The sequence below is a fragment of the Myotis davidii genome, unplaced genomic scaffold (genome assembly GCF_000327345.1).
Source record: "Myotis davidii unplaced genomic scaffold, ASM32734v1 scaffold200, whole genome shotgun sequence".
In the NCBI taxonomy this organism is placed as follows: Eukaryota; Metazoa; Chordata; class Mammalia; order Chiroptera; family Vespertilionidae; genus Myotis; species Myotis davidii.
The window spans coordinates 7250149-7268477 of NW_006293700.1; the positions used below are offsets into that span (position 1 = coordinate 7250149).

The 18329-nt window shown below is 46.5% G+C and overlaps 1 protein-coding gene across 1 annotated transcript in view; it reads right to left on the bottom strand.

The window, feature by feature from the left end:
- FBXO32 (F-box protein 32) overlaps positions 1–15581 on the bottom strand; it is a 32404-nt gene extending 16823 nt beyond the window's left edge. The window contains exons 1-4 of the mRNA XM_015566286.1: positions 15557–15581; positions 11866–11978; positions 10958–11007; positions 9463–9555 (exon numbers count right to left, since the gene is read on the bottom strand). Of these exons, the coding sequence (XP_015421772.1) occupies positions 9463–9555; positions 10958–11007; positions 11866–11893 (171 nt within the window). The 5' untranslated portion in view covers positions 11894–11978; positions 15557–15581. The remainder of the gene's footprint in view (positions 1–9462; positions 9556–10957; positions 11008–11865; positions 11979–15556) is intronic.
- Positions 15582–18329: the final 2748 nt, after the last annotated feature.

Here is an 18329-nt window from a genome sequence, read left to right on the forward strand (position 1 = left end):
AAAATTTAAAGTTGATATCAGGATTAGCAAACTTTTTCTGTAAAGGGCCGGATAGTAAATATTATAGTCTTTCTGGGTCATATGGTCTCTCCTGCAACTACTCAGCTCAGCAGTTGCATGAAAGCAGCTGTAGACAATATGTAAATGAACAGGTGTGGCTGTGTTCCAATAAAACTTTATTTACAAAAACAGGTGGGGGACCATATTTGGCCCTTGCGTTCTAGTTTGCCAACTTCTGCTGCAGATATCATAGAGTTCAAGAGTGAGGGCTGCAGAGCCAGACTACCTGCCTCAGTTTCCCATCTGCAAAACATGCATAATAGTATTTCCTGTCTCAGAGTAGCTGTGAAGATAAAATGTGTTCATAAAGCACTCATAATAGTGCCTGGTACCAAGAATATACTCAGTGAATTATTATTATTACAATACAAAGAATATTACTAGGTAAAATTACTGTTGGTTTAAAGACTTTTAGAACTCCGCTATTTCAATTTTATGTACTGTCAACCAACTGCTTAGATGCTTTCAAAATTTTAATATTCCTTTATGTCATTTTTATTATGTTTGTGATACATTTAATATCTCCCTCTCTGTTAATAAAAGTTAATGTTGATACATTTTATGACTTACATGGGTGCATCTACCATGAAGTCTTATTTCGCTAATAATAATAAAGGATGTTTATTACATGGCAGTAATTGTGCTAAGCACTTTACATGTGTGATTTCCTTTAAGCTTCAATGGTAACCCAATGGGGATGGGTTCTCCATGTGACAATAGAGGCTACTGCAGCTCAGAGAAGTTATGTAACTCACCTAAGACATACCAGCAGTAGTAAGTGACGGAACCAGCACTTGAGCCCAGATATGTCTAACAGAACACATGTATTTTGATAGCTTCAAAACTTCAGTTTCTCAAGGCCAATCAAATTTGCATCTAGGGCCAAACTTTACTCTAAAAACAGTAGCAATGCTATGTATGGTTATGTTCTGGTAAACAGAGTCTGGAAATTTTTTATCAATATTACCTTGTGACAGGTAATCAGCTTTTAACATTAAGGGAGAAATAACACCCAGAAAGTGTTAATAACACCTTTATTAGCCTTGGGTAAACCTTTTAGGCCCATTTTTCATATCAGCATGAAAAATAGGCCCAGAACCAACCGGTAGGTAGTACTGTGTGAAATTCGTGGTCAAGAGGACAGGATTTATTAATTTCTGTGTCAAAAGAGCTGTGTGCCTAGGAGAGTAGAATTGTATTTACCCATTGATTTACCAAGATGGCTTAGCCCAGTGGTTCTCAACCTTCCTAATGCCGCGACCCTTTGATACAGTTCCTCATGTTGTGGTGACCCCCAATTTCATTGTTACAAATTGAACATAATTAAAGCATAGTGATTAATCACAAAAACAATATGTAATTATATATATGTTTTCCGATGGTCTTAGGCGACCCCTGTGAAAGGGTCGTTTGACCCGCAAAGGGATCGCGACCCACAGGTTGAGAACCGCTGGGCCTTAGCCAATTGGATTCTTTGCCACAAGAGAAAAGGAGAGCGGAAGCAAATGTCCTGTTTGGAAGTGGCTGTTGGTTTCTGCTGGGCAGATTTTAGCCCAGGTGCGGGGCATTTGTGGCTGTGTTTAAGGAGAGGCAGGAGGGCGGGGGGCGGGGGGGCAGGAGGAGGACGGTTCTCGGCTCCTGAATTCCATGGTGTCATCACCGTGTGGGTTGTGGGATGTGGGATATGTAGCATGATTTGCAGCGACAAGCTGTGCAGTAACAGGAAAGGTTCTGGGCCACCGGAGGAAGGGAGGGTGGTCACCGCATACCGAAACCACATCCTGCCCCGGAGCTCGGGCTCATGCTCGTTTGGACACGTAGGAGAAAAATCTAGTTGCAAGCAACAGCATCTAGGCGGATCTCAGAGTGGATATCAACCACGGTTTGAAGATGAATGGGCAGAAAAGAGATTTCCCTCCTACCTCACTTTACCCACAGGAAAAGCAGGTTTCCTCTCTTCTCTTCCCTTCAGTTTATGTTCTTAATAGTCTACCAGTGAATCAGTTCATGTTACTTCTCTGCTTGGAACCCTCAAATGGCTTCCCTTTGCACTTAAAAAAAAAAAATCCAATCTCCTTCCCATGAATGGCAAGGTCTTCCCTGATATGGTTCTTGCTCCTTCGCCAGCCTCACTGTGCACAGTGCTTCCCCAGTTTGATCCTCTCTGGCCACACAGCCTGCCGTAGGTTCCCCGAACAGGCTCATCCCCACCTCCCAGCCTTCGCCCTTGCCTGTCTTCACATGCTGGCTCCATCCCATCCCTCAGGTCTCAGTTCAGATGTCACCTGCCCAGAGCCACCTTCCCCCATCACCATCCTATATGGAAACCTCCCCGTAGCCATCTTTGTCTTACTGTGGTTTCATTGTTCTTCCTTGTTCCATCTTATGCATATTTGGCATGAACTTGTTTACTTACTAATTGTTTAGTTGGGATCTGACTGTCAAGACAGCAGGCATTGTTTTGTTTATCCCTCCACCCCAATCTGGCACAAGGTAGTGCTCACCCAGTATTTGTTTGTTAATACATGAGATTAGAATCAGGGAGTGTTATAGCTGGAAGGGACCTGGGAAACAATATACCCGAATTCCTCCTGCTCTAGAGGAGGTGGCTCCTCACATGGTCAAATGACACAATCAAGGTCAACGGTAGATGGTCTGAACTGTCAGGCTGGCATCCATATGGGGTCTGGTCCCAGACTGATGCCCCACCTCTACCCTCTACTTACAACGCAAACATATCACAGAGACTTGCAGGAGGGCAAGCAGCTGAAATCTAGAGGGACACTAAATAATGGGGGCTTCAGAAGCATCAACAACGAATAGCAGCTGCCCTACCTGTTAGTTTGAAACAAAACCACACCAAGGTTAACCATCAGGCTATTGCCCAAGTACAGTCCATTTCGCATAGACTATGAAGAACATAATTTATCCCCAAATCCCTCCGTCTCCTATGACAGTGTGCTCTGCGCGTTGAATTCTAAGTCTGATTGGAAAACATGCCACGGGATTATCAGAAGTAGAAAAGCAGCTTCAAGAAAGCCCCTGCCATTTCTCACATGCCCAGTACCCCCACCGGGTACCCACAGGAAGATAATGTTTCTTGCAACAAACTCCTGGTTACATCAGGCAATGCCTCTGCCGGCACCGCGTGCTCGGTCCTTTATTTAATGGGTAAATAAAATGTAAAACAAGTTAAAAACCTGGAAAGTTTTGTCCTGACATTGAGCTTGAACACTGACAAGCTGGAAGAGGGAAACGTTTCAGCTACATTAATAATCTGCAGGCATGTCAAGGCTGGGTAAATATTATTTGCAAGTGAAACATCTCTCTAACTGAGGGCGTTACGATCCTAAGAAGGAGGGCCAAGTTTACACGGATTAATTGTATTCTCGGCCGAGAGAAACTTGCCTCTGCCTTCCATCCATCCAGATATTTTTGAACTAGCAATGGCGTCCTGCTCTCTGTTGCATGAGTCTGAACAGCTCTGTGTGACTCAATGACCCTGCTTAAGTTGGACTCCCCATCTGCTAGCGCCCCTCACCTCTACCCTCTGATTCTACGAGGTTGGATGTCACACGGCCCTCAGCCCCGGGCCCACCATCACTCCCTTCCGCTTCTGTTCTTCCCCATCTCAGGTTTCTCTTCGGGACATTTGTCCTTGCGAAGCCTTCCACCTTCCTCTGCACCTGGCCACCTTTCAAGGAAGGAGACACTCGGGTTCTACCTCCTCCAAGATGCTGTCTCCAGTGCTCCCCTCTCCATGCTCCAAACGGGACCAGACTCAACTTGTCACGTCAGTAGCTGTACCTCGTCCCCCAAAGTAGCCCAGAAGCTCCTGACAAGCAGGGGCCAGGTCCTCCATGATTCTCAAATGGCTATGGCAACGCTAGGGATACGGTTATGGATTTACCAGGGAAGGGTTATGGGTTTACAATACAGTTTAGGGAGTTGAAAGCATTTGCCCCAAACAATTTGCTAGGTATGGGGATCTAGCAGGAGGATGCTGCCAACTTCTGGCCATTGGAGAGCTCTTTCTTCAGTGGACTCCAGGGGCTTTCGGATCCTAGGTCACAGAGACGTAAAATAAACCTCTGTCCTACCCTCAATCACAGCAACTCAGAACACAGTGTCGAATGCTCTCGGGGCCTCCCTCCATGACTGGGAGAAACGTCTGCCGAACAGGCACTTAAAACTCCGCTCCCCTGTCCAGTGTAGCATAACCCCTGTATTGAGCACCCAGGTTAGCCTAGAAACCTAGGTAGACTTTTAGTCTGAAATATGTTTCTGGACCTGTGGTGGGATATGTTTAGATTCTGAATCCTCAAGAAACACGTCATACAAAAAATAGGCACACTTTTGATCCAGCAGTCTCCAAAGCAGGATGGGAAAGAATTTTAAAAATCAATATATTTTATTTCACCTTTCATTTCCATTTTTGAGAGTTTTCTGATGCCTGTAATTAGGACCCTAAAGATAACAGTAACAGCAACAACTGATACCATGTACCAGGCACTGCTGGAATGCCTTTTACCTGTTTGTATTCAGTTTAATTCTCACAGCAACACAACGGGAGAGACCACTATCAGCACCTTCTCTATAGGTATGTGATTTACAAGCTGAATTCATGAGTAGACATACACGGGCAGCACGTTTTCATATTTATTTACTGTTAGGAGTCCTTGGTCAAAACACCGCTACCTCGTCTGTCAGCCTTCGCCTGTTTCTTTGGGTGCCCCCACTTCTGTGGGAACCCTCCTACTTCTGCAATGACTCCTGTGGTTGTGTGGGCACCCTCACTTCTTCAGGTAGCCCCCCACTTCTACATGCGCTTCCTCACTTCTGTGGGCTCCCAGACATAGCAGGTTCTGCTCGTCTCAGTGCTCACTCCGACTGAGAAGGCCAGGAATTCCAAGACATGCAGACTTTGTCCTGGGAAATCACTAGCAGTCTGATGGGCATTCACTGCCGGACAGCCCTGTGCCCTCACTGATGGTGCCCTGCAGTGGGTTCTCATGACCCCCTACCATTTCTGTGAGCCGTTTTTAAATGGACTCATGGCTCTTTGATTTTGACTCTGTTGCCATCGAGGGCGGGACACCTTCCCTTCCTCCCAGCTTCTCAGTCGCAATGGAAAAAGATAAGCAGAGGCCACCCTTCATCAAAGGGAGGCCAGCCACTGAGTGTGTGTAGCACTAAATTAACCCAAGGTCACAGTGGCAGAGGGGCTGGTTGCCCATGCACATCACGCCCCACCAGGGGCTTGGCAACAGCACGCCCTTAATTGAAGGCATTGGGTTTGCATTTGAGTCATGGTGCCCTGTTTCAGCCTTTGTTTGCCAAACCGCCAGTCAACTTAAACTAAAACATGTTTTTGGAAGAGACTTTTAGGAGGTGGTAGGAATGCATAACTTGCTGGAAATATCCAAATGGACTTGGGGTGGTGATGCAGGGACAAAATAAGAACATGCATGGGTTTAGGTTGTGATTCTCTGCTGCAGAGGGACAGAGAGAGTGGGCAGCTTTCGTTAGTCCTTCCTGATCCACTAGCTATGGGGGTCAGTTCATCCCAGTCAGGAAACTGGTAGGCAAGGTTCTCCAGGACGTTCCTGGTCTGCACACGGCATCTGTGGTGACCATCAACGTGGTCACAGTCTCATTCCATAGAGAGAGCTGGGAGGACCAAGTCACAGGCCACCCTGACATTAAAGCATCCATGTGCCTGCCTCACTATCTGTTTAAGAACCTAGTGTGCAAAATATACCATTTGGGCTCCCAAGTAGTTCCTGAGCTGGTTTGCAAACTTGAAAACACACTGGGATCACTTGGTGGATACATTTTCATAGCAATGCCGGGCAGCACTCCAGCCAGTGCCATCAGCCACAGCTGAGATGGCCTTCCGTAGACCGGCTTCGCAGGTGATTCTAACACGCAGCCAGGGTTGGGGCCACGGTCACAGCAGGCTCACTTCATGGAGCCATGAGCAGTGTGTGGTCTCTGAACCCCTCCCAGTTTACTGGGTCCTCACTTTCACTGGGCCCTGGGTGAGTCAGTCAGCACTTCCCTCCTGTGGTTACCCAGTTTGAGCCCCACCACCGGCCCAGCTCCTGGAATCCTCTCCAACACCCCCCCCCGACAAGGGGAATTTCCAAAATGTTTTGGTCTTGAGGCATGGTGTAAACAATTTCTTAAAAAATGACCATTTATAAGTGAGTTAGTTGCTGCTTCTAAAGACTTTAAATCATCTTTAAAACCCACAGTTAAAATAGTATTCAAGCCATTGGGTGTATGTGGGGAAGGGGATAATGTCAATAGGTGTAGCCTGAATTCAGTTCCGGTACAAATGCAATTTATATTAAAAATATAAAACCTCTGCAATTTATATTCAAAATGTTTGGTTTCAAAATTTCCACAAATTCCTGTGCTGACTAATCAAAATTATAACATTTTGAGATAGCAGCGTTGGCCATCTCTTCGATTCCTTCTGCGTCTCTTCTTCTGGAGATGTCAGCTAGCATGAGCACAATATATTTAAAAAATGGACTTTGCCTTTAAAGAGAATAAGACAATTTTTTAAGGCCTTCAAAGTTGGTTCAGCTTCTTACTGGAACTAAGAAATCGCTGCAGCATCAAGAAACCATTAGGTCGAAGTAGTAAATGGGGAGAAGATACTGGCAAGCCACTTTGCAAAGTTGGTTTAAGGATAAGGAGAATATATGAGAAGTGTATTGAGTTCCTCAGAAGAAAGCCTCAAAATGCAATGCCTATCATTAAATTGTTTTAAGCTCTTCATAAAAATAACATATTATTTCTCAAATTACAGAGGGCTCTGACAGTGAAGGGGGAAAAAAAAGATTGTTCTTTCCAAAACAGTAATATTTTTCCACTACTTCTGAACCTAACAACTCTGAAAGCATTGGGCAGTTTCTCTAACTTCAAAATTATTGAAGAGAAAGTGCTCCTGAGACAGTTTGCAATTAGACACTATCAGACACAAGTTCTTCGTGCTGAGTCTTAATCAACTGCAAGATCTACTACTTTACTCTTATTTTTAAAGTAGAAAAAACATTTTTATCAATTTAACAATACTAGTAAATATCAGTAGCTGACTTTGCATAATAGTTTCTGGTCCGCAGACTATTTCCATATGTAATGCATTACTGAGTTTCACAGCCATCCTGTGCAGCTGAGGTTATTCTGTCATCTTACAGAGGGGGAAACTGAGTCTTGGAGAGGCTGAAACAGTGAAGGTGGTAGGAGCTTTCAATCCTCTGACCCCAGGCCATTTTATTGACAGTCCTCTGCTTACATAAAACTTATTGTGGACTGCGCTGGCTTCAGATCCTCCTTTTGTACTTATGTAACTTCATGACCTTGGAAAATTCATTTTATCTTGCTACACCTCCATTTGTTTATTTAAAAAAATATTTTTATTAACTTCAGAGAGGAAAGGAGAGGGAGAGAAAGAGATAGAGACATCAATGATGAGAGAGAATCATTGATTGGCTGCCTCCTGCACGCCCCACACTGGGGATCGAGCCTGCAACCTGGGCATGTGCCCTGATCATGAATTAAACCGTGACCTCCTGGTTCATAGGTTGATCCTCAACCACTGAGCCACGCCTGCTGGGCTACACCTCCATTTGTTAAAACATAGATAATAAAAGTAACTACACTTTGCCCTAACTGGTTTGGCTCAGTGGATAGAGCGTTGGCCTGCGGACTGAAGGGTCCCGGGTTCGATTCCGGTCAAGGGCATGTACCTTGGTTGCGGGTATATCCCCAGTAGGGGGTGTGCAGGAGGCAGCTGATAGATGTTTGTCTCTCATTGATGTTTCTAACTCTATCCTTTTCCCTTCCTCTCTATAAAAAATCAATAAAATATATATTTTAAAAAGTACCTACACTTTGTAGGGTTATTGAAAGGATAAAGGAGGAAAATGCATGATTGCATGAAATAGATTTTCCCTGTTATGATCCTGGCTCCTTTCTGTAACTCTCTTTCTTGTGAAAGGAGTAACAGGTGGGAAGGAGAACCATCTGAAAACTGGCCAGGTTGCTGACCAGTTTGTAACCAAGAAGCCAGATCTGGGTGTCTGGCTCCAACACTGAGAGGATGGAAACTATTCATATTCTTAGCAACAGTGTCCAGATCTTCCTGGCCTGTCTCCAACCAGCCGGCACTGGGCTGCAGGCCGCAGTGACCTCCCTGAAGTGACGGGGTCACACCGAATAACACGAACCTTTCATCGAGACGGGCTCCTATTTTCAACCCTTTTGGATTGGAATAAGGGCTCAGCTGAAGAGCGGACAGATCTGCTCACGTGGCCCCGGCTCAGCTCAGAGCTCCTCCCTCTAAGGGCCTGGGTTTTCATCAGGTCAGCGGGGACGGCAGCCCCACGTCTGCCCAGATGACAGGTGAACGATCCGGGCCTCAAGGGGGCCTGAATGTCATCGCTCTGGCCGAGCCTTCGCAATCATCTGACTCAATGACAAGGCACGGAGGAGCACAACAACCCGGGAAGAAGAAAATAAAAACCAAACCTACCAACACCCACGTTCCCTCCTACTCCTGAGCCTAAAATTCAGACAGCTGCTACCTCCCAGGCTGCACCACTGACAAAAACGCACAATAATAAACCAATGAAGAAGAATCCCTGACTTGGAGGCCATGGCTAGACTTACTTGCCTGACCACCATCATCATCATTGGTATTTCGCGACAGCTCATTACACACAAAGGGAAAGCAAGTGACCCAGACAGGCAGTTTCAGGTAAACACAGGAGTGGCTATTGTTATCCTATGAGGGTGGCGGTGGGAGGGAGTTACGGGATAGAAGCACTGAGGTGCTCTGAACTCATCCAGTGTCGTGGTCTGAACCCAGAAAGCCTTGGGCTCACCTAGAGGCAGCTGCAGTGGGTCAAGGAGTTGGACCGTGAGAACAGTCAGGGGTGCAGAAGGTTTTCAAAACCAGCCAAGGTGCTCTATGGCTTGCTTACTGCTCCGTTCTCTCTCGCTAAAGTTGCTGGCTGCAACGTGCTCCCTTTTACCCACGGGGGCTGGGAGCGGCTCCCTTTTACCCACGGGGGCTGGGAGCGGCTCTCTTTTACCCACGGGGGCTGCAACGTGCTCCCTTTTACCCACGGGGGCTGGGAGCAGCTCCCTAAGCATCCTGGCACCCCATCTGCCCTCTGTCCTCTATCGGGGCCAACCTCAGGGACACCCCAACAGCCCACATAAGAAGTACGTTGGGAAGGGGGAAGTTGAGGAGTCCATTTCTGCTTTCCTCAAAGTTCTCAGGGTCCTACAAAGTTACTTCTTTGGGGAAACTACTTGTAGACAACCCGAAAAGACAATTCGACTTGAGAGAGAGGCTGGGTCAGCCTCCGGGTTCCTGGGACTTACCCGGACGACGTAGTTAAATCTCCTGGAGTCCAGGATGGCGGTGGAGAAGTCCAGCCTGTTGAAAGCTTCCCCCAACGTGCAGTAACCATGGCGCTGAACATGAGAAGAGGGATGCGGAGGTTATTCCCGGACAATCCACCGGACTGGACGGAATACACTTGGTGCCTGTGCTAGGTAACCATGACCATTTCCTCCTTTCTTGTGCCATGACACGCCTTTTCTGGGAACCCCCTGAGAGCCACAAATATGGGGGTAGTGGAGCTGGCAGCTGCTTCAGTCAGTGACTCACAGGTTAACACCCCCCTTTGTGACTTGAACCATTTGGGCCCTTGTTCCCTACAGAGAGTAGCTGGGGAAATTCGTAAGTAGCTGCTCATCAAGGAAAGGCAAGGAGTTGGATGTGTGATGTGTGAGATGGTGGCAGCTGCTCATGGTAACATACTCCTGGGAGGAGCAGCAGACCTACCCGCCAACTCTGCCTGCTACCTTGCCTTGCATCGCCAGTACTTTTCTCAATCTGATCATCAGAAGGGTTTTTAAGGCTTCATGAAGAAGCAAAAAGTTTTGGCCCAGCAGGTGTGGCTCAGTGAGCGTTGACCCATGAACCATGTCATGGATCCATTCCGGTCAGGGTGCATGCTGGGCTACGGGCTCAATCCTCAGTAGGGGGTGTGCAGGAGGCAGCTGGTTGATGTCTCTCTTTCATCAGTATTTTTGTTTCTCTAGCTCTCTTCCTTCCCCTCTCTTTAAAATCAATGAAAACTTATTTTCTTTTTAAAAGAAGTTTTGATCTTTGACCTACGAACCCATAAGGAACTGGGAGTAGAGAGCCCTGACTCATAGTCCCAGCTCAGCTCTGGGTATCTGGGTGTCTCACTGACCCTTCAGGGTCTCATCTCACAGAGGGAACCAGATGTTCTCCAATGATAGAAAGTCCATCATTCTCTCCTACTGCCTGTATCCTAGTTGTCTGAGCAAATACTGCCTGTGCAGAGAGAAAGTATGCACAAAGGGTTATATAAAGTGCCATCAAGTGTGGTAATTATAGTCTGGTCCCCTTCTACTAGTACATCTAGCTCGGTGCCTCACAAGGATCAGGCAAAAACATTCTGCTCTGTTTAGTGATTAGCTCTTCCAGGGCTAAAACTTAACTGCGTTGAAATCTAAAGAGATCTCAGAACAAAAAGGAGGGACTGTCTTGAGGCAAAAAGGCCAGGGATTCATAATAATATATTTGAGGTGGGCATCTTTATGCCTATTTTTACATACATTATCTTAATGACTAGGGGGGAAAAGGGGACAACTAGTGACTTTTGCTTCTCTCTCTCTGGAGCCCTAGATTCTCATGGTTGGCTAGTTAGTGGGCTGCTCGTCACCATCACCCACACCCCAGAAGACAGTCATGATTTGAAATAACACTGTTGCTCAATTTCCCCCCACTCTGTTGGGAAAGGCGGAAAGCTAAGCGTACTCTTTAATAACAGATGATGCTCACCTCTTTAGTACTTCCTTTGTGAACATAGATCCATTTTTCTTGGTGAAAATCTACAGAGACAGTAAGAAAACATACCCAGTTTGAACATGCCCAAGATTGTAAACTTGTTTCTTTTTCATTTATCTCAGAGTGTAAAGTTTCGAACACACACACACACACACACACACACACACACACAACTCTACTGACAATCTAAGAGGCTGCAAATGCCTAATTTCTGCAGTGTATAGATACCGGAGTTACAATTCTACTTTGTCTGAAGCACTCCAAATCTTTGATACTCAAATTTAATGCCTCATAGCTCCAAACTAAAAAAAAAAAAGAATCTAATACCCAAGTACAAGTTTGTTTTATATGCCAAGCCTACAACTTATGCAAGGTCATAAAAAGTAGAAATAAAACAGATAACACAAGGGAACTATGCAGTGCAGATGGATTAAACTAAAGATCTGTAATTCCTGCTTATTAACAGAACTTTACACTCTCCTTTGACACTCACGTACAGCATCTAGAAGTGTTCCTAATATTTATACAAGGAAAGAGGGAGAAACAAACCCATTTTCAAAGCCTCAAAACAGTTCAAAATAAAAGCATGCGCTGGAATTGACTCAGCTGACCTTATCGCTGTATCATAACTAAATTAACTATGCCAAGTATAAGTGACAAGCAGGAAAAAAACACCCCAGCTAGCAACTGACTGTATAAACAAGACTATAAAGAACACATTCATCTCGCTCGTAAAATGCATAGACAGGTTTCTGAGTGCAGAGATCCCAGCATCCTCTGTCAATGACACGGTAAACATCGAGGCAGATGTCTAACAGGAGGTGTGATTACTCCCTCCCGCTCCCCAAGCCCACCCGTAACACCTTCAAACAGTGTTCCCAGGTTCAAAACGAAGGGCTTACATTGCGTTTTGGTTTTGCAGTTCAGCATGTCCTTCTTTCTCTTCTTGGCCGCCACGTCATAGTTGAGGCTGTTGAAAAGATTCTCCTTGTTGTACACTTCCTTGTTGCAGTAGCTAGGAAAAACAAGGCGAGAGGGGAAGCGCTGTCACAGCTATACTTTAACACGAGCTGTTTCCCTAAGTAGCTTACTGGTTATAAAACACGCTCCTCAAACACAACAATTAATACCCCTCCAAAGAGGTCTCTCCAGGCACAGACATCCCTCTTTCAGAATCAGATACTGTCACATCTTGGTGGAAGGCAGGGATGGGGGCTGCTGCTGCTTTTGAATTCCCAACAGTGCTTGCCATTGTATGTGACACTGCCCTGCACTCTCCACACAGGGCGCTACAATATTACTGTAAGCAACGAGGATGAATGGAGGGAGTGGGAGAGGGGCCATTACTGGTATCCCTGTAATGCACAATGGCCTTGTTTGGCAAAAGCCCCCACCCCAAGCCGTTTTTCAAAAAGATAGAATTCACCTACCATACAATTCTCCTATTGAAATGCACCCAAGCTGCTTTAAACTAGCATGCCTCTCTAAGCCTTGAAAACGTGACCACATTTACAAAAATCCGACTTGCAAACTCCATTTCTAGGAGATGATTTGTGAACCGAGCTAGTTGTTTAGTTTTCACGTAATGGACTAACATCCGGCGTCACATTGCGAGGTGAGGACCTTGGATCCCAAAGGAAACGAGCCGAGTTCACAATTCATACATTCAGAAGGGCCGAAAGACAGAACTGCCCAAATCCCAGGTCACTGGAGGAATCGCAGGGTCAACCTGGGACCCGTGGACTGTTCCCTCGTAGACTGAGCCATCATTAGGGAGGACTGACCGAGTTCTGACCTACTCTACAAAGTCCCTTCAAGGTCACCCACCCTCTGCAGCGTTTCCACGGAAGGGAAGCAGGAGAAATACTGAGGTAGAATGGGGTATGTAGGTATATGCAAGGTAGGCTATAGAATGCCAAGGAGTAAAACATAAATTAGGTTTTAAAAAAACTACACCACCAATATATTAGAGTCCTTTACAATTCCCTGAGTTCCTCTGCTAAACTTAAAATGTGATTTGATTTATATCTCTTTTTGGACAAACACCGATTGAGTTAAATCAGACACGTCTGTGTTTCTCCAATCTGTGGACGTTGTGTAAATGGTAGAAAAGAGGGTTCGAAGCAAGTTCCAGTCCCCTGTTGCTACAATGGTCTCTCAAACAGCACGTCAATGAGTACAATGAGTAACTTGCTAAAACGCTTGCACGTGACAATACCGACAACATACTGTTTCTAGACCCATCGGGATAAGCTTGATGGATAACCAATCGTTCGTTAATCTTCCCTCGGAAGGCCCTGCTTAATACCATTTACTGCGCTTCCTAATATCTTTAGCCTTCTCCTTTCCATTCAGAGTCAGGGTATTTTTAGGTTTCAGAGAGATTGCTGTAGAAACGTCCTCTTTTGGAGGTACTTTCTCCCGCGGGCCGAGGGTGAATGTTCCGGGCCAGCTTTGTGTCACACTGGAGTGCGTGTTTGTCCACTTGCAGCAGAAGAGGGGCAGAACAAAGGGAGGGCAGAAGTCTGAGTCCTTATAGCTAACTTAAGAAATTCCAATCAAGGTGGAGGAGAAGGAAGAAATGGAAAGTCCCCTGACCGATCCATGATGTACGAAGGCCGAGAACAGCTTTAGAAGGCGAGGCCGCTCTGTGTGCTTCTTGTTAAAGGAAGCACACACACGCACCACAAGCAAAACCCTAGAGCTGACATTCCACATGTAAGACAAAGCTGTGTTATTCTGGATCGTACCTGGAAGGTAGAGCAGAAAAATCTCAGAGCCCGGGCCATAGACTGTGACCTTGCCTCAGAAATTTTAAATATTTATATTTCACTTGATTCCTTTCTAATTGAAAACATTCTTGAAAAAAAAAAAATTCAAGCCCTTGCTTTCCTCAAGGAAACGGCAATAACCTGCGTTAAGCCCGCGTGAGTCATTCCCAAGGCTAGTTTCGGAAGAATTTGACATAACTGATGGTGCGCGCTCACTGTAGAAGGTAGAGAAGCTTGAACCAAAGCGGACACTGTATTTTTTTCTCTTGGTTATTAGGTTCTGGGACCCCCGAGGGCAGGTCTAGAAAGTGTGGTTATGGGGTTTATTTATGGTGCCTGCTTATATGTTTTCTTTTAAGCAATAATATACTCAGAGACTATTTTGAGAGTTCAATTATGTCCATTTCAAGGATATACAAAGCCAATGGGAAATTACAACAGAATTTTTTTTTTTTAACAAGAATAGCCACCACCATTCTGGAACCCGTGACATTTATTTATTTATTTTTAAAAAGCAAAACCATTGAAGGAGGTTGCTTGCTTCAATCACAGCCAGTAAGTTGCTATTTTGTAGTCACTTCTTACTATTGCTGATTTGTATAGGCACCGGCCTAGAATGAGAAAGAAGGCCTAACCCAGCCCTATAATATCACCAAACATTCCAAGATACTCGAAGACAACTTTAGAAAAGGTGGAAAGATTTCAAAGTAAGATTATTTTGGCAGCAGAGATAAAGGGAGGGGCAGAAAAGCACAAGCCTTATTTCTCATTTTCTTTGCAACAACAGGCCATTTAAGAAAGCGGTGGCTGCTCTGAAGGGCTCAGTTGTAGATGAAGGCCAATGAGATTTCTATGCTCATGTGCCCTGTTACATACCCAAATTGTCACGTGTATATGGTTAGTACAGGGATTGCATGGTAAAAAAACCTGCTTAGTGTATAAAGCTCTCAGAACACAGCCTTGCTCACAGTAAGCACTCATAAAAATCTTAACTATTATTTTTCTTTTCTTATGCCCTACTCATCCAGTGCACCAAGGTAAACTTCCTGCTTCCTGGTTCAGCCTTAGCTATACTGGAAAGCAACATTAAACTTTTTAAAAAAATATATTTTATTGATTTTTTACAGAGAGGAAGGGAGAGGGATAGAGAGTTAGAAACATCGACGAGAGAGAAACATCGATCAGCTGCCTCCTGCACACCCCCCACTGGGGATGTGCCTGCAACCCAGGTACATGCCCTTGACCGGAATCGAACCTGGGACCCTTCAGTCCGAAGGCCGATGCTCTAGCCACTGAGCCAAACCGGTTAGGGCAACAAACTTTTTGACTGCAGGCCTGGAGGCCTGGAGAAGGGTGGCTGTGGCTCAGCTGAGATGACTCATTTGGGGGTGGGTGAGGGTAGGGAGGGGGCTGTTGGTGAGAAGGGCTGTCTCAGGTGCCTCCACCAGCACTTCCTTGAAACATTCTTGGATCACCCAACTCATTCTGAGTTCTTTCCTTGAATTTTAAATATGTCCCACCAAATTTTTTGTTTTGTTTTGAGATTTTATTATTTATTTATTTATTGTTAATCCTCACTCGAGGATATTTTCCCATCGATTTTTAGAGAGAGTGGAAGGGGGGGGGGAGACAGAGAGAGAGAGAGAGAAACATTGATGTGTCAGAGACACATTGACTGGTTGCCTTCCGCACTCGCCCTGACCAGGGCCAGGGGTGAGCCTGAGACTATAGTACATGCCCTTGACTGGAATAGAACCCAGGACCCTTCAGTCTGTGGCCCGACGCTCTACCCACTGAACCAAACCGGCTAGGACTGTCTCACCAAATTTAACACTTGTCATTCCTTCTCTGTCTTGTGTAGTTTCGACTTTTTGAGAAGGGGCCCTGCTTTAGGCTTATCTGAAACCCTCCATGATCTCATTTCGGGGCACTTGGCAGCAGTGGGCTTTGTAACATTCAGCGGCTGGAGGAGGCCAGGGCCTCGGATCACAGAGAGCATGGCCAGCAGAGTCCAGAGAAGGCGCGCTGTGCAGAGGAGCTGTGGTCAACACTAAACACTAGCCCCAGGCTGAAACAGTCCCCGTGCACACTTCATCCCTGATCTTGTTGGGGCAGGCCACAGAAAGGACCTGGAATTAGAGAAGTGTACCATGTCTCTGTAGTCCTCTGTTTTACAATGCTTCCCCCACCTCCCCTTTTCCTTTTTGAAAGGGACTGCCTTTTGTTTTCTCCTAACAGGCGAGGCATTCAACTTCACCTGTGTCGGCAGGCACTCAGCCCAAACCTGACATCACAGAGAAACATCACGAAGACCAAAAACAGTGAGGATATTTGAGACTTTAAACTCAGGTCTCAGAAGGCCAACCTCTTTTAAGAAGTTGGCAGACTTCTCATGCTAAGTAAGGAAGGGATTGTTTACAATTGCTGGGGGGAAAAATACAGGACTCCACAAACAAACAGCCAGCTGCTTTGCTAGGAGCTACCAAATGATTCCTAAACTCTGACTCATCAAAGAACCATAGGCAGTCGCTATACTGATCACCAGTTGTGATAATGACAGCCAGCGCCACAGCTCTAGCTCAGAGGGTGTGAAGTGAGAGGAAGGAAAGGAGACTCCGGAAGGGCACGAGGGATCTCAGTCTGGGTTAAACGTTTGTGCTAAGTTAAAACCATCTTCAGGTCTCCCATGGACGGAGAGAGAGGCGCCACTGTTCACTGCGAAAGGAGAGTGATGCCGTCTCATCTCCGGGAGCAGGGACAGTGGGAGTATTTATATGAACCAGAGGCTCTATTTTGAATCCTCTCCTGCTCAACCCCGTGGTCTGCTTCCCACCGAGGAGCATCCTGCAATTATATTTGGGTGACTCACTGAGACATGGCTCCCTAGAAAGAATCTGGACTGTTATGCAGAAATAAAGTACCAAATATTAGATCATCGTTCCTGAGGAATGAGGAAGAAGGAAGCGAGCTTCTCTCCAGGACAGAATAATTTAGGCATAATTGGTAACTTGAGTACCCAAAAGACAGTCTGGTGACAGCAGGTGATCATTGTGTTTTTCTTTCTTTCTTTTTTTAAAAAAAATATTTTTGTTGACTTCAGAGAGGAAGGGAGAGGGGGAGAGAGAGAGACGAACATCAACAATGAGAGAGAATTATTGATCAGCTGCCTCCTGCACGCCCCCTACTGGGGATCGAGCCCGCAACCCCAGCATGTGCCCTTGACCAGAATCGAACCTGGGACTCTTCAGTCTGCAGGCGGAGGCTCTATCCACTGAGCCAAACCAGTTAGGGCCACAGTGTTTTTCTGTAAGTAAATATCTAATTTTCTATAAATAAAATTTCTTTGCAGTGCTCCCCAACCTGCCTAGGATCTGCCCACAGGCATCTTCAGCATAGCGGTCAATATGCTCTTGTCTCTGTCACACAGGCCTTTCCGTTTTCCCCCACTGGGAGACAAAGAGTTTGATGCTTTACAAATCACAAACAGATGGGGGGCTCTGGAGGTCAAGCTGTCAAAATCACCGTCTTTTCTTGGTTGTTTTCCTTAAAATTAAGTCAAGAGACCAGCCAAACCACCACGGGTTTCTGTAAGTGGGAACCTGACCCTTACAAAACTGTCCATTGAAGTCAATTCAAGGAGGGAGGGCAGGGGTTTTAACCAAAGTGGGTGAGAAAAGGCACCCAAGGGTGGCCAGGCTGCACAGACCCCCTCTGGACCCACTTTCATTGCTCTCCTCACCTGGGCCAAATGCCAGGGATCTGGAAGTCAACGTTTAAGAACCAGACTGACAGATTCCAGACCTTAGTCAGTGCTTCTGTGTTGTTAACCACGCAGAACTCCCGGTTCAGCGGGCCTCGGGTTTTCTACCAGACAGGGCTCCGGTGGGACCTCGAGGGGCTCAGCTGAGCCAGGTGGCCTTTCTGCATTTGATAGGCACCATTGAAATAGGGGTACAAAGAAAATTAACCCAAAGCGTCACGGAGGAAACAGGTGCAAATGGTTGGTCCTCTCCGAAGCAGAAGACGTGTGCATTTCCTCCTCCTTCCTCTCCTGCTCAGCTCTGCAGCCCCCAGTCCTCACCACCGCTCAAAGCAAGTCCGCCCTGCAAGCCGGTGCCCCAGGGCCATCTGGCCGCCCCTTCCTGGTTACTCATCCTCCCAGCCCACTCTGTGGTCTCCTGTGCGTGGGAAGAGCCCGGCGGCGCTCCGGCCGGAACCCTCACCCCATGCCGTCACCTGACTGTACCCACAACGCTGGGGCTCTGGGAGCCCCGCCACCCCAGCGGGGGAAGCGCGTGGCCCACTCGCCCGCGCCCCCACACTTGCAAACTGCGCCACGCCGTTGTCCTGAAGGCAGGGGACCCCTCCAGTTGGGTGCTTAAGTTTGGATGTTTGTGGACAATATCTGCGTTTGTCCTCCAATTCCCAGGGTTCTGTAAGTAGTGCCCACTTGCAGACACTGACCTTGAACAACAAGAGACATCCAACTCCCCGATCCCGTGCTCTCACGACCTCTGCAGAAACCAGACAACTCCCTCCCCTCTCCCGGGTCGGGGTCCCCTCCTCACCCTCTTCCAACCATGCCTGACGCCCTT